The 15,659-nt window shown below is 35.0% G+C and overlaps 1 protein-coding gene across 1 annotated transcript in view; it reads right to left on the bottom strand.

The window, feature by feature from the left end:
* The window catches only part of ARHGAP29 (Rho GTPase activating protein 29), a 60,989-nt gene that overhangs the window by 39,477 nt on the left and 5,853 nt on the right, over positions 1 to 15,659 (bottom strand). The window contains exon 2 of the mRNA XM_047082314.1: positions 6,364 to 6,498. Coding sequence (XP_046938270.1) covers positions 6,364 to 6,498 — 135 coding nt within the window. The remainder of the gene's footprint in view (positions 1 to 6,363; positions 6,499 to 15,659) is intronic.

Genomic DNA, 15,659 nt, shown 5'->3' with positions numbered 1-15,659 from the left:
TGTGCAGATTAATAGCATAATCCAAGCAAAATTTAACAGTGTCTAGCATACAGGAAGTGTATCGTCAATAATGTATGCTATTACTACTACAAATATTAACCACTTGCTTCCATCTTGAAGTCTTCTGCACTGGGGCGCCTGGGTGGCGCAGTCGGTTAGGCGTCCGACTTCAGCCAGGTCATGATCTCGCGGTCCGGGAGTTCGAGCCCCGCATCGGGCTCTGGGCTGATGGCTCAGAGCCTGGAGCCTGTTTCCGATTCTGTGTCTCCCTCTCTCTCTGCCCCTCCCCCATTCATGCTCTGTCTCTCTCTGTCCCAAAAATAAATAAACGTTGAAAAAAAAAAAAATTAAAAAAAAAAAAAAAAAAAAGAAGTCTTCTGCACTGTTAGAAGCAGTTTGTTATAGATAGTAACTAGAAGGAGAGGGCTTCAGAGTTTCAGACCAGAGTTCAAATCTAACCATTACCACTTCTGGAGTTATTCTGGATACATCACCTCACTGCAATTTCTTCGTCTATAAAATGGTGTATTATTCAAAGAAATGTCAAGCGCTTAGAGTACCCTGCTTGATAGTGAACATGGTGCCCTCACGTTCTATATCTATCTATTGACAATTTTACTTAATAGTCATTCCACTCAGCCTGCAGTTCTCACTTTGGCTCTCTTCTCTATACATTATGCCCACAGAATCACATCCTCTTTCATATCTTTGAGGTAAATGGATCCTTAAAAACTACCTGTCTAGTTTTAACCTCTGAGCTCCAGATCCACACTTCCAATGGTCTGTTTGATATATTCCTTCTGCTTCCCAGGCTTTACCCGCATTATAATCTCAACATGTCCTAATTGAACTCTACCCTCTCTTCTAGTCTGCCCTTTAAGCCAACTCTTTTCCATACATTTCTTAGCTCATTATCTTTACTTTCAAGATGCCTGTAAAATATTTTCTTCCTTTCCATTCCCACTGCCACTTAGTTCAAAAGGCCACATTTTACTTCTAGTCTGGACTATTTAACAACCTGCTAACTGGTTTCTCTGTCTCCACTCTCTTCTTCCTATTAGACATTCTTCAAAATTCCATCAAAATTTTGCTCAAGGTTTAAATAATTGTCTCCCTTGGGTTCCTTATTAAGTCACTAAGCACTAAGGCACATTTAGTATCTCTTTAAGAAATCACATGAATAGCTTTCATACGTATCATCTATTAGTGACTTTCAAACTTTTTTGACCACAACCTTGCGTAAGAAATACATATTATATCATGACCAAGTATACCATACACACATAATAGTTATAAGTTATATAATACCTATAAAGTTTCTGAAACATTCTTAGGTCTTTTTTTTTTTAAGTTTATGTATTTATTTTGAGAGACAAAGAGTGAGCAGGGGAGGGGCAGAGAGAAAGAGAAAGAATTCCAAGCAGGCTCTGTGCTCTCAGCACAGAGCCTGATGTGAGGGTCCATCTCATGAACCGTGAGATCATGACCTGAGCTGAAATCAAGAGTAGGATGCTTAACCGACTGAGTCACCCAGAAACCCCACATCCTTACATCTGATACAATAGTGTTGTATTCTGGTTTTTCTTTTCTATTCTCTTTTGTATTTTAAAAATGTTGGTCACAATCCACTAACCTGATGTCATAATTTAGGGACCACAGGTGAAAACCACTGAATTAAAAGATATAATGAAGCAAATTTTCACCTTATGCATGGGAAAAAATGTTTAGGGGAAAAAACAAACCAAAAACAGTAAGACTTACGAAATGAAAACCTTAAGTTGCTTCTGAGAAACATAAAAGACAACTTGAAGAAATGAAATGCATACTATGTTTTCAGAAATGCTAAGTATATAACTTCTCCTTAATTCATAACTTTAATTATGACTTTATGAATTTATAAACCTTACTCATCCCCTCAAAAATACCAATAGATATTTTTGGGAACTACATAAGCCAATTCAAAAGTCCTGATGGAAAAATAAAATCCTGAACAAAAAGAGTAATAGAAAGAGGAATTACTCCTTTCAGACACTAAAACATACTTTACAACTACAATAAAGATGGTGTGTATTGGCACATGACTAAACAAATCAGTGGGACATAATACGGTCCAAACATGGATATAAACACATATGACAGTTTAGTGTACTTATGATAAAAATGGCATCTCAAATCAGTCAGGAAAAGATGAATTATGTGATAAGTAAGCCAGACATGTAGATACTCTAGAATGTATCAAGGACTTAAATTTAGTAAATGACACCATGACAACATTCAATGAAAAAACACTGGAGAATGCTATTATAATCTCAGAGCAGGGAAGTCCTTCCTATTACTTAAAACCCAAGAACCATACAAAAGATTGACAAATTTATTCTTTTTTTTAATGTTTATTTATTTTTGAGAGAAAGAGGGCTGGGGAGAGGCAGAGAGAGAGGGAGACAGAGGATGTGAAGCAGGCTCCGCACTGACAGCACAGAGCCCGATGTGAGGTCTGAACTCATGAACTGTGAGATCATGACCTGGGCCAGAGTCAGACACTTAACCAACTGAGCCACCCAGGTTCCCAAGACTGATAAATTTAAATGCAAAAATAAAATAAAATACCATAAGCACATCAAAAGATAAAGGAAGTCTGCAACTTACATCAAAGTTTAAGGACTAATTTCACTTAACACAGAGTTTCTACAAATCAAAATAGAAAAAAAAGATCAACCATCAAAAAAAAGGGTCAACTCACATAGAAGGATGTATAAATGCCTCCAAAGCATATGAAAAGACAACTGCACTCAAAATAAGGGAAATGCAAATCAAATCTACACCGAGATGCCAATTTTTACTATTAGACTGGATAACAAAGTGTGGTAACCAACTGTGTTGGCAAAGGTGCAGTAAATCAGCATTTTCAGCACTGCTATTAGAAAGGCAGAACCACTGCAAAGGGTGTTTAGCAATATCAGAAATACAAATACAAATGAATAAGGCTATTCATCAAAGCATTATTTGTAACAGAAAAAAATTGGAAACAATCCAAACATCTATTAGTGAACTGGTTAAATAAATTATACAGCACATAAATATAACAGATTACCATGCAGCTTTGAAAAAAACAGAACAAATCACAACAAAAGAATTAGGAAATGCTTTATGTACAGAACATAACTCAGAACAATGAGCAAGGAGCAAAAAGGCTACCATTTGTGTAAAAAGGAGGGTAAAGAAGAGAACATATTGTATCATTTATATATGCATAACATGTCTCTGGAAAGATACACAAAAAAATCAATAATAGTTGTCGCTTATCCAGGTAAAGGAAAGGGTAGCTAAGTGAGATAAAATAGACACTTCACTGCTGAATACTCTTTTATGCCATTTGCATTATGAACCATTTGAATGTACTGCCTATTAGAAAATTAAGTTTTCAAAACAGAAAGAAGACACGAGGCTTCTACAATTTTAGATATGTAATTAAAAGCTTTTTTTGTCAATTTTTTGTCAATTTTTAAATCTAGGGCAAAATACAGATCATGAAAAACCTAAATAAATGGTCCTAGTCCTATTAATTTATATTACAAGACTGACCAAAATAACTATAAATCATGAAAACACAAATACTTAAGTACCTAACAAATTACTGAGCGCTGAAGATGTCTTTTATCTACTTCAAAAATAAGCTGTATCTCTCTTACCATATTGCAAATATTTTGTCAGACTGAACTTCCTGCTTGGAAACAGGAGGAGACACAGGAAATACAAATCACTATTAGAATGAATGAGGAAAACCTTATCTTTTAAAGTTTTTAATTTAAAGTTTTAAAATGTTCTTTTAAAGTTATTAAAAAGGTAAATTCCAAAGTTAAAATAAAAAGTAAAAGGAGTTAAAGATTCCAATTTCATTCCAATGCATTTAGTATGCAGAGGAAGCAGACAGACTTTATGCATTAACACCTGTAGTAGCACAAACAAGATTAGACCTCCATGATTCTAAAGTCATTCTGTGTATGTCATCTTTTAATGTTTTGGTATATTTGTCAAATGCATCGACAGTGAAGACATTCAGAACAAGTCATGTCACCTTTGTTTTTTTAAATGTAATCACGGGTTTAAAACAAAATGATCTTCACGTTCCTGTCAGCTTTCTGATCCTAATGTATGACAGCTTTTTTCTTTAAATTTTCCCCCTTTAAAATAGAAATAAAAACACGCTTTTATAGGTTTTTTTTAAATATTAAAATAGCATATGCAAAATATCTAGATTGCCAGAGACCAGAGATTTAAAAATAGTTTCTACCTCCCCCTTGCCTTTCCAGGGTTTTAAAATTAAATTATCATTAGAAGAAAAAATTAAGTATGTTTGAATTTGACCTCAATTTTTCGGGTCACTGAATATTTTTCATTTGAGGTATCAGTGATGTTCTTAGATGGCCTCAACAATAAGAGTGAGCTGGAAAGGTTTTATTTAAACACATAAATTTATACCAAGGAAAACACAATTTAAAAAATTTTCTAATCTCATGGGGCATATTGAAACAGAAGTTTAGGAACAAAAAAGTAATCTTTTAAATTTCACCCAACACAAAAGTAAAATTGTAACAATAATCCCAAGGGTAAAGACACTCATAGTGGGAGATAATATTCAAAAGATTGCTTTACCTCAAAGGAAAAAAGATCTCCAAGGCAGCTGAGAGGCCACTTTCTTCAAGTCTGTTTCTGGAATGTGGACACCAACTACACACAGGCACACTCCTTCCCCAGGACATCCTGACTGCACACAATAGCTACTGACAACAATTGAATGAACTGTGGTCGCTATTTCCAAGCATGGAAATTTTACTATCTATAGACGCAAATTTCCCTATCTAAGTTAAATGACACTTATAAACAATCTATTTAAAAACAAATTTGGTTACCAAGCACATTTTTAAAAGTCGCAACAGAAACTACCCATTTTTCTCATTTAAAGCCATCTATATGTTTCTCAATGTTTGAAATACGGGGGAGAAAAAAAGAACCACACAAACACAATACATCTATGTCAAAAAACAGAGGAAGTGTTCCTCGGGTATATGGACCATATTTTATTGACAAGCTTTTTATTTTGTCCTCATGCCTCACTCATCCCTTGACACTTGCCCTTTGCCTTCTCTAGATAGGAGTGTGTTCACCAATTGCACCATGTTCTTCACATCCAGATTTCTCGTGCAAGTGCCCCAAATCACAGTCCCAACCTCCACCACCCCAACTCAAAAATGCCCACTCAACCTCTGAGACTCAGTACAGTAATTTCCCTGCCCCAAAGAATCCTTTCCTTTCCTTACTCAACCTGCAGGTAATCACTTTCTACAATTACATTACTTGAATTCATATTACTTGTAAGTGACATATAACACTGACAATCACTTCTTGTACTCTAATTTAAAATTCCATGACATCTTTCTCCAGACCATCTCCTTACTTCTTAGGTGTTCATCAGGTTTCTCCATCCTCTCTCTGTCCCTGGGATCTCTTACTCAGCCTATATTTACTCTGCACAGTCTGAGTTGGTCACCTTCTTCCATTACCACCTAGACACCACACCTTTCAAGTCTGCCTCTTCAACTCACATTAATCATCAACATCCTGCATTTCATCAAATCAGTATCCATCCCCTCCTCTAGAACAACCACATTCCACCTCCACCACACTCAAGCTTCTGCCTTAGATCAGACTGCCAATCCACATCCAGTCCCTTATTTCTACTAATCTCCTAACTGAATTCCGTCTCATTCTTCTCAAATACTCCCTTCACTTTCAATCCTTCTTATATACTGTAATCCAGAAAAACAGATTCTAACACTTTGGGTGGCAAGTCCTTTCATTAGAGGATAAATCCTAATTCTTGATTCTTTATTATATGTAATACACGTGTGTGTGTTTATCCATACATATAATTAGTTTCACTTTTTTTATATTAAAAAAAAGTCTTTTTCTCCATTCAGCTCCTACCTTTAAGTGGAGTTGCTACAAATTACCATTTTCCAGCACCAATTGTCCTCACAAAACAAAGACTTTTGTACACTAATGACCTACTTCAAAAGAGCATGCCCTCTTTCAAAAAACTCAAAAATTTTAAATATCATTTGTTTAATTTATTTCAGGTAGTATTTTTAGGCTGCTTCCTGCCAAATAAGTTTTAATTTTCGAAAGGAAAAGAGTTTTAGGTGTGACTCCGTGGGAATATCCACATATCAAAGTATACATAACTCCTACTGACACGTGATACCAATACCACATGGGGAGATGGCACTATAGTCATTATAGACCAAAATGTATCACTTGGATGCCTTTTGCCCACACCACCCACATTTAATAGATCTTTCTTACCTTTTACTTTTGCAGTAAGCATTTCTGCAGCATTCTGAAGATCAACAGAATTGAGGTTCTGATGTTTATTCATTACAGATTTTAAAACACGGAGGAGTTCATCCAGACGTATATGAATGACTTCTTTAAAGCAATCTTAAAGAAAAAAAAAAAGGTTTGTTTCCCACCAGGTTTCAGGAATGCAAACTATGACAGATCATTTTGAAACACACTTTAAGTAGAAGCAGTGGCCCCACAATTTTTGCCTACTATACGTTCACTTGTGTTTTCACCATTGCAGTTAGTATATATAGTTTATACAGCCTTCAAAAATTCATAATCGTTTTAAGTCAGTAAAGATTTCAGTTACAGTCAAGTTAGTACTACCTTTTTCAGTTTTCCCGGTCTAAATATGTCTCCAGATTTCCTTTGAGGCAACTTCGAGTTCAGTTTTTCCTGTTTTATAGTTTCAACCATAACATGCTTTAGAATATATATGGTAACAGAATTAAAGCTCAACAATGCCTGGTATATAAACTAATACTAAAGAACACTTACATGTCAAGTTTCCACATTAGAATTGATTCTTTGCATTAGGTAATTATTAGATTAAAAGTCATATAAGAACTACCATTTGACCTGCCCATTTTAAAAACCTGTGATGTAATTTACATATGATAAAATACACAGATCTTTATATGGTTCAATGAATTTGTGTGCTTTTAGGAAAATCGAATTTGTTGCCAATGATGAAAAATTGAGACATCATTCCAAAAATTCCAGATTTCTGGAATTTACTCTTGAAAACTCAAAATCTGGTTATAGCAGGCTCACATCCTCCTTGGCCATAAGCAGCTGTAACAAAGCAGCACTGCTCTCTTGGGTACCCCCTTCTTCCCAGTCTCTACCTGTCTACCCAAGCCTGCTCTGCTCATTTATACCAACTCTGGGCAGATGGAGGCAGGCAGGATTTTATAACCCCTGGAAATAAGGTGGCCATATGAATTATCATTCAAACCAAAACACTCTAAGCAAGTAAAAAGGGTAATGCTACCCATAATCGTGTCAGCACAATAGGCATATTCCTGGACTGTCATCCCAGGCAAATAAGAACGTATAATCACCCTAAACTTTGAAATCCCTCAAGTAATCCTCAAACATCTAAAAGGACAACCACCTTAAATGCAATACTCTGATGTAATATTCCTTTCTGTAGCCTTACATATAGCGCTAGTTTAATAATAGTTAACATTTATTAAGGGGTTCCTAGGTGCTAGGCACTGTTAAAAGCACTTCAAAAGGTATTATCTCATTTAACTTTCATATCAATCTAATTAGGTAGATAATTTTAAAATACCTATTGTACAGTTGAGAATATTGAGGTACACCTAAGTTCACCAAGTTACTAAACTGTGGGGCCAGAATTTGAACCCAGAGAGTATAATTACAGAAGCCATGCTCTTAATGTTACACTGCCTCCCTACTGAAATAGCTTAAAAAGCAAACAAAACCCATTTTTTAAACACAATGTCATCTTATACAAATTTTTCAGAAATGTTAAAAAGATAATCATCAGAAAAACTGTCTTTAGATTAAAAAACAAAAATGAAAAATTCTACCACCATCTACCAAATATTCCATTCATTAACTACATTATCAAGAGAAAAAAAAATATATAAGAGGTGTAGGCAAGGTAGGGAGGTAGATCTATCAGGGCAAAGAGTATTCCAGGAAGAGGCAAACAATAGTTCAGGGAGAGATGGAAGCAGAGAGAACAGAGTACCTTCAGGAGAAAACATGACTCATTCATCCAATAAATTTTAATTTTAAAGGTGCTGGCCTAAGTAGCCTTAGAATGAGTGAGTCTATAAGACTAAAAGAAAACAAAACGCACAAAAGTATTATACTCTATTGTATTGACAAAGTGCTTCCAATGAGACTTTGGTTAATGATTCTGATGTTGTTATACATATGTACTGGAATTGAACAACTGGGTAAATGGATGGTGGATGGTGGGAACCAGGAATCTCACTGTTGGCACAGAAATTCACAAATAAACAGGAGAAGGAGGCTATAAGGATCCATACTGTGGTAGATTACAGTTGGATGCTTCATAAACCTATGTTTATGGAGCACCTGGCTGGCTCAGTCAGTAGGGCATGCAACTCTTCAACTTGGGGTTGTAAGTTCAAGCCCCACGTTGGGTATAGAGATTATTTAAAAATAAAAGCTTTAAAAAACGAATTCATGTTTAGCTTAATACAGACACAGGTGGCTGTATCTAATATAGAAATGTTTATAGATATGTGTATTTACACAGGTTAGTATACACACATATATTTCTTTGATCTGTCCACTGAAAGGGCCTAAAGGAAATGAAACCTATCACTGTGAGCTTGGTTTCTAATACTGTTCTCTAATAAAAGGAAAAGGAACCAGGGCTTCTTAGAGAAAGGGATGACCCTAGGACCGGGGAAGGAAACATGCAAGATGAGTTAGAAGGATCCAGTAGAACCAGAAAGTAAGAGCTTAGAAAAACTAACCCTCACACTGAATAAGGTATGCCAAGAGCACAAAGGAGCCAACTGAGAGAGCTCCTAATGGCCAAAGCTAGAAAAATTTGAGCAACAAATAAAGTAGTACTGGATTATAACCCAAAATATAAAATAAATATAAATGAGCACATACTGACACAAATGAATAAATTAACACGTGAAAGAGAAGAGACAAATCTCTTGTATAGAAGAATGCCAAATAATTTATGTAGATCTTTTGTCCTCAAGGAGGTGGAGCATGCACATAGTGACTTCCTTCCAAAGAATACAGTAGAGAAAGGTGAACAAAATGAGTAACTTTAAAGTAGAGAAACTTTACTATTAAAGACAGGTGATCAAGGTCAACATTAACAGTGATATACCACATTTATAGTAATTATTCTTGACATGATCCATGATGAAAATGGCACTTCACATATGTTATCTTCCTCCTCAATATCCCAATCTAATCATGAGAAAAACATCAAATTCTAATCAAGGTACATCCTACAAAAAAACTAGTACTCCCTAAAATCGTAAAGGTCATCAGGGCACCTGGGTGGCTCAGTCAGTTACGCATCCAACTTCAGCTCAGGTCATGATCTCATGGTTTGTGGGTTGGAGCCGCATGTCCGGCCTTGTGCTGACAGCTCAGCGCCTGGAGCCTGCTTCAGATTCTTTGTTTCCCTCTCTTTCTGCCCCTCCCCAGCTCACGGTCTGTCTCTCTCTCAAAAATAAAATAGACATTAAAAAAATAAATAAATATGGGAATGCAAGCTGGTACACCCACTCTGGAAAGCAGTATGGAGGTTCCTCAAAAAACAAAACATAGAACTACCCTACAACCCAGCAACTGCACTACTAGCCGTTTACCCATGGGATACAGGTGTGCTGTTTCGAAGGGACACATGCACCCCCATGTTTATAGCAGCACTATCAATAATAGCCAAAGTATGGAAAGACCCCAAATGTCCATCGATGGATGAATGGATAAAGAAGATGTGGTATACACATACACACACACACACACACACACACACAATGGAGTATTACTCAGCAATCAAAAAGAATGAAATCTTGCCATTTGCAACTACGTGGATGGAACTGGAGGGTATTACGCTAAGTGAAATTAGAAAAAGACAAAAATCATATGACTTCACTCATATGAGAACTTTAAGAGACAAAACAGATGAACATAAGGGAAGGGAAACAAAAATAATATAAAAATGGGGGGGGGCAAAACAGAAGAGACTCATAAATATGGAGAACAAACTGAGGGTTACTGGAGAGGTTGTGGGAGGGGGGATGGGCTAAATGGGTAAGGGGCACTAAGGAATCTACTCCTGAAATCACTGTTGCACTATATGCTAATTTGGATGTAAATTTTTAAAAATAAAAAATAAAATTTAAATAAATAAATAATAAAATAAAATAACTGTCAAGGGCATCCAAAGTGAAGAAAGTCTGAGAAACTGTCACAATCACGAACAGCCTAAGGAGACATGAGAATTAAATGTAATAGGATAGGATCCTAGAAGAGAAAAACAACATTAGGAACAATTTATGGCAATATGAATAAACTATGGGCTTTAATCAATAAGAATGCATCATTAGTATTAAATATTGGTTCATTAACAGATGTACTCTACTAATGTAAGATATTAATAAATAAGGAAAACTGGGTATAAGAATATATGGGAATTCTCTATACGATCTTCTCAGTTTTTCTGTAAATCAAAAACTGTTCTAAAAATAAGGTCTATTTAAGCCAAAGTATGGAAAGAGCCCAAATGTCCATTGACAGATGAATGGATACAGAAGATGTGGTATATATATACAATGGAGTATCAGCTGGCAATCAAAAAGCATGAAATCTTGCCATTTGCAACAACGAGAATGGAACTAGAAGGTATTATGCTAAACGAAATAAGTCAGAGAAAGACAAATATCATATGACTTCACTCATATGAGGAATTTAAGATACAAAAGAGATGAACATAAGGGAAGGGAAGCAAAAAGAATATAAAAACAAGGAGGAGGACAAAACATAAGAGACTCAAATACAGAGAACAAACAGGGTTGCTGAAGGGGCTGTGGGTGGGGGGGATGGGCTAAATAGGTAAGGGGCATTAAGGAAGACACTGGGGATGAGCACTGGGTGTTATACACAGGGGATGAATCACTAGAATCTACTCCTGAAAACATGATTGCACTATATGCTAACTTGGATGTAAATTAAAAATAAATTAATTAATTAAAAATATACATATAATAAAAAAAATAAGGTCTATTTAAAAAATGACATACAAATGGGCAAGAAATATTAGGAATTTTATGTACTGTTGGAATTTTCCCCATAAATATATGTTACTTTTATAATTAAACATTTTTAATTCCTAGGGAAAATGTGGTATGCAATTTAAAGAATTATCTTAAATGATCACTATATGGTCTGTTTTATAATTGTGTATGTTAGCTCATTCAGTAGGTTTACTTGGTTGAAACAATACAGCTTAGTGGTTGGTTAAAAACATTATCTCTAGAACCAGATTGCTTGAATTTGAACTTCAGTTCCATGGTTCATAAACCTTGGGTGAGTTACTTAACCTCTCGGTGCCTCAGTTTCCTCATCCATAAAAGGAAGATAATGGTAGCTACTTTATAGGATTATTGGATTAAATGAGTTAAAACACATAATGTACTTGGAACAGTGGCCAGAACATAGTAAGCCCTCCATAAATGTTTATAGCTATTTTTATTAGTGTATGCAATAGTAGAAACAGGTTAATAACATAGATTAGGTCTGAAATGGAACCTCATAGCTTTGAAATAAAACAAACTTCTGGAAAATAATACAATTTGAATAGCTTTAAAAAATAACATATAAAAAACAAAATAAAGCTAGTTAATGGTAATACTGCTGCCTACTTATCAAAATCAAGGTTGAATGATTATCTAATATCATAAAACCTAACCTATGTTAGTCCTAAAAAAGAGAAAGGAAAGCCAGTTATCTCTGTCCTGTATTCTTGATGTTTCACAACAAAATCTACAGATATTAATACACTTGGGGAATGCCGTAAAAATACTTATTTTAAGATCTCAGGTCAAAAGAGCTTGATTGTGGAGTGTCAACAACCATCAATATTCAAAATTAGTGTTGGGTATTAAGAACTACAAGATACTAATGGCTTAAGTGCCTAAATAAACCAAGGTAATAAATTCTGGACTTTTCAGAGCCAAGGAAATTAAATATGTGGAATTAAATATATTTCAAAACTATTATGTTTTTCAATTTTCTTAGTTTTAATTTCTAACACAATAAATAGTAACAGATACAGCCCACACAAACAAAAATCTTCAGGATCCTCAATAATTTTTAACAGTTATTAAGAGGTCTTAAGAATCCCTACCATGGTTTTTCTTAAAAATCACTGCAAAACATTCCAATAACTGTTAACATAAATGTTTTATCAACTTGAAATTCTTTTTTTCCTATAAGGAAGCCTTTATAAACAGATATTGAAGTTGTTTCAAATCAAACTATAAAAAACAGTAACTGAGTTCTTTAGTAATAAATTTCAGAAGTGTCTCAAATTACCCTGTAATTCCAATTTCCTGTAACTGAACACTTTTCTGAAGCCTATAAATCAACAGAAATAAACATGATAGCTACTTTTTAGAAATGTTAATTACAAGGATTCATAAACTTTCCTGAGTAGATGAGTCAACTACTAGAACATCAGTATGTCCTGATAATACTTCAAATGGGACTTAATAATTTAGCAAGCTCTTAATTATGTATTATAAGTGGTAAAAAAAAAAAAAGAAGTTCCATTTTTACCAAACGTTCTTTCCCCTTATAATAGACTAAAGCTATCTCATGTTATTTTTATGAAGCAAAAAGCCTCTTAAACTGAAAATACAACTTTGTAAAAAGGGCTTAAGGAATTTAAGCAGCTCTTTCACCAACAGTACTCTTCCCACTCCACAGCTCCCCCCCACCGCCCCCCAAAAACAGTCGCAGTAATGAGCAAAGCAAATGAGGTTAGTAACTGTTCTTCCCCAATACAAAAGAAAGCTGTAAGTGGCTAATTGGTGTGATAGAAAATAATGGATTCGGGGGGGGGGGGGGGCCTGGCTGGCTCAGTCAATAGAGCAGGCAACTCTTGATCTCAGGGTTTTTCACATCAGGTGTGGAGCCTACTCAAAAAAAAAAAGAATAGATTTAGATCAAGAAACCTGGGTTCCAATGCTTGATCTTCCACTTCCTTGAAATAACCATATGCAACTAACTCTTAGTTTCTCTAATCCCTGATTTATCATCCATAGAACAGAATTAGTAAGAACACTGTTCTAGCTACTTTGTTATTGTGAATGTCAAATAAATGAACAAAAACAAAACTGTTTTACTGACTTAATACACATAAATAGCTATTATTTCTGTTAAACCTGTAAGCCAAACTAAATACCTTTGACAATAGATTTGTCTCACATAGAACTACCTTCAACAAATACACTTACAGCAAGGTCCTACAATATTTTGGCTAATGGAAAAGAGACCTTTAAGTTTCAATTTCATTTTACATGTAAATTCTAAATTAATGAATTAACTAGAAATAAAGTTATTATTAAAGATATATGTTATAATATTTCTATTTTTATCACGTTATTGTATTTAATTTAGTCATATAACTAAATACAAGACCATTTTTAAGTTTTATAGTGCCCACATTGTAAATGCAATGAAATTTATACTACAAAGATATTCAATATGCAGTATTATAACATTCAGCCAAAATCTTAATACTAGTTATCTAGAAGAGTAAAACTCCTGTATCCCAATGTTTGCTTGTTTATCTACCATCCCTGTAATATGGTAATTTGAATTTTAATTTATCGTTTCACTCATTTGTGCCACTTATTTTCGGCTTCACTCAGCTTATCAAGTGAAAACAGATTAGCTAGCTCCATTTTTTGGTTCTCATATATTAACACAATACCACAGTGTTTATATTGCAAACACTTCATGGAAATGCTTAAGTAAATAAATGAAAAAACCATGGTGTTTTCCTTGATTTAAAAAAACTGACAATAATTTTTAAAACCAGTCTTGTTAATTCAGCTTAACCTCTGTGGGAAAGCAATGAAAACAAGGAGGAAAATAAGTTTCAGAACATATCACTAGGAAACTCCCCTTTTTTGCTGTAATGACTTCTGAATTTACATGATAAAAGCAAAGCCTGAACAGCAGCTTTCTATATCCAGCCACTTGGGGATTATAAAATAAATAGCTGACGTTCAAAAACACTCATTCTAAGAGCTTTACAAATATGAACTCTAATGTTCACAACATCTCACTGATGTAGGTACTATTATTTCCTTTCAACAGATGTAGAAACCGAGGCACTGAGAAGGTAAGTAACTTGCTCAAGGCTATATACAACCAGCAAGTGTCAGAATGAGGATTCCACCTCAGTGTTCCACCTCTAGAATTGTGCTCCTGATCACTAGGATACATTAACATGATTAAAGAAGTTATAGCTTAATGACAGGTGATCTGCAGTCTGTAACTTCTAATCAAATATGCCAGTTACTATTATAAACGGTGTTAAATTATATAAACCATTCTAGGCAAGTGCAAAAAACAAGTCTCCTAAGAGCTGGTACATGTGTCATGAATGAGCTACCTATATTTCACACTTCATTCCTCAAATGTTCACTTCTAAGTCATAACCTATCAACATTTACCTGAACTTCTCCTAAGTGCTATCCATTAGAAATCACTTCTGGAGAGGTTTCCTTCTAAAAGAACACATTAGGAGGACATATCTAAGACTAGCAACCTAATGTTTTCAATATTTCACAAAATTTCTGGCACAATATAGAGGATGAAAGTTAAATATTAATATCAATATTAAGTATTAAGTTAAATATAAATATTCATCAATGGTAAAATTAACACTCATTGATATTTGTTGAAATAAATTTACACATTCTCCTATATATTCACCTGAGGAAATCTTAATTAATCAACAAGACAGGATTTCAATTGAAACTCTGAAAATTTATGCAGAACTTCCCTGTCACGACTGAATGTATTAGTTAATGGCATTAATTTCTTTTTTTTAAGTTTATTTGAGAGAGAGAGAGAGCGCGCATGTATTTGAGAAAGAGAGAGAGCGCGCGTGAGCGAGCAGGGGAGGGGCAGAGAGAGAGGGAGAAAATCCCAAGCATGCTCCATGCTGTCAGCAAAGAGCCCAACGCAGGGCTTGAACTCACGAACTGTGAGATCATGACCTGAGCCAAAAGCAAGAGTCAGACACTTAACCCACTGAGCCTGAGCCACCCAGGTGCCCAAGCATTAAATTTTTTATCTAACTTCTCCTATTCAAAAAAATTTGCTTTACAAAGTTAACATAACTCTTCTGACTAAAGTTCTGCCAAATTCAGGACCTACACAGAATTCATCAGAAGTTATCACTTATAAGATTCAGTTATATTTTTATAAAATAAAAGTGATACACCCTTAAATTAGAAAGTTCTTTTTTAATTAGAGAACTTTATTTGAAACAGATGATAAAGTTTTATCTTCCTTTCTAGCCTATTTAAAGAACAAAACAGGGGCGCCTGGGTGGCTCAGTTAAGCATCTGACTCTTGATCTCGGCTCAGGTCAAGATCTCACAGTTTGTGAGTTCAAGACCTGCATTGGGCTCTGCACTGACAGAGGGGAGCCTGCTTGTGATTCTCTCTCTCCCTCTCTGCCCCTCCCCTGCTCTCTC

Source organism: Lynx rufus, unplaced genomic scaffold (genome assembly GCF_022079265.1).
Source record: "Lynx rufus isolate CCGP_SWC_20201006 ecotype Redwood Valley unplaced genomic scaffold, mLynRuf1.p SCAF_2, whole genome shotgun sequence".
NCBI classification, from domain to species: Eukaryota; Metazoa; Chordata; class Mammalia; order Carnivora; family Felidae; genus Lynx; species Lynx rufus.
The sequence above is the reverse complement of the archived record's forward strand: the minus strand, read 5'-3'. Positions and strand labels throughout refer to the sequence as shown.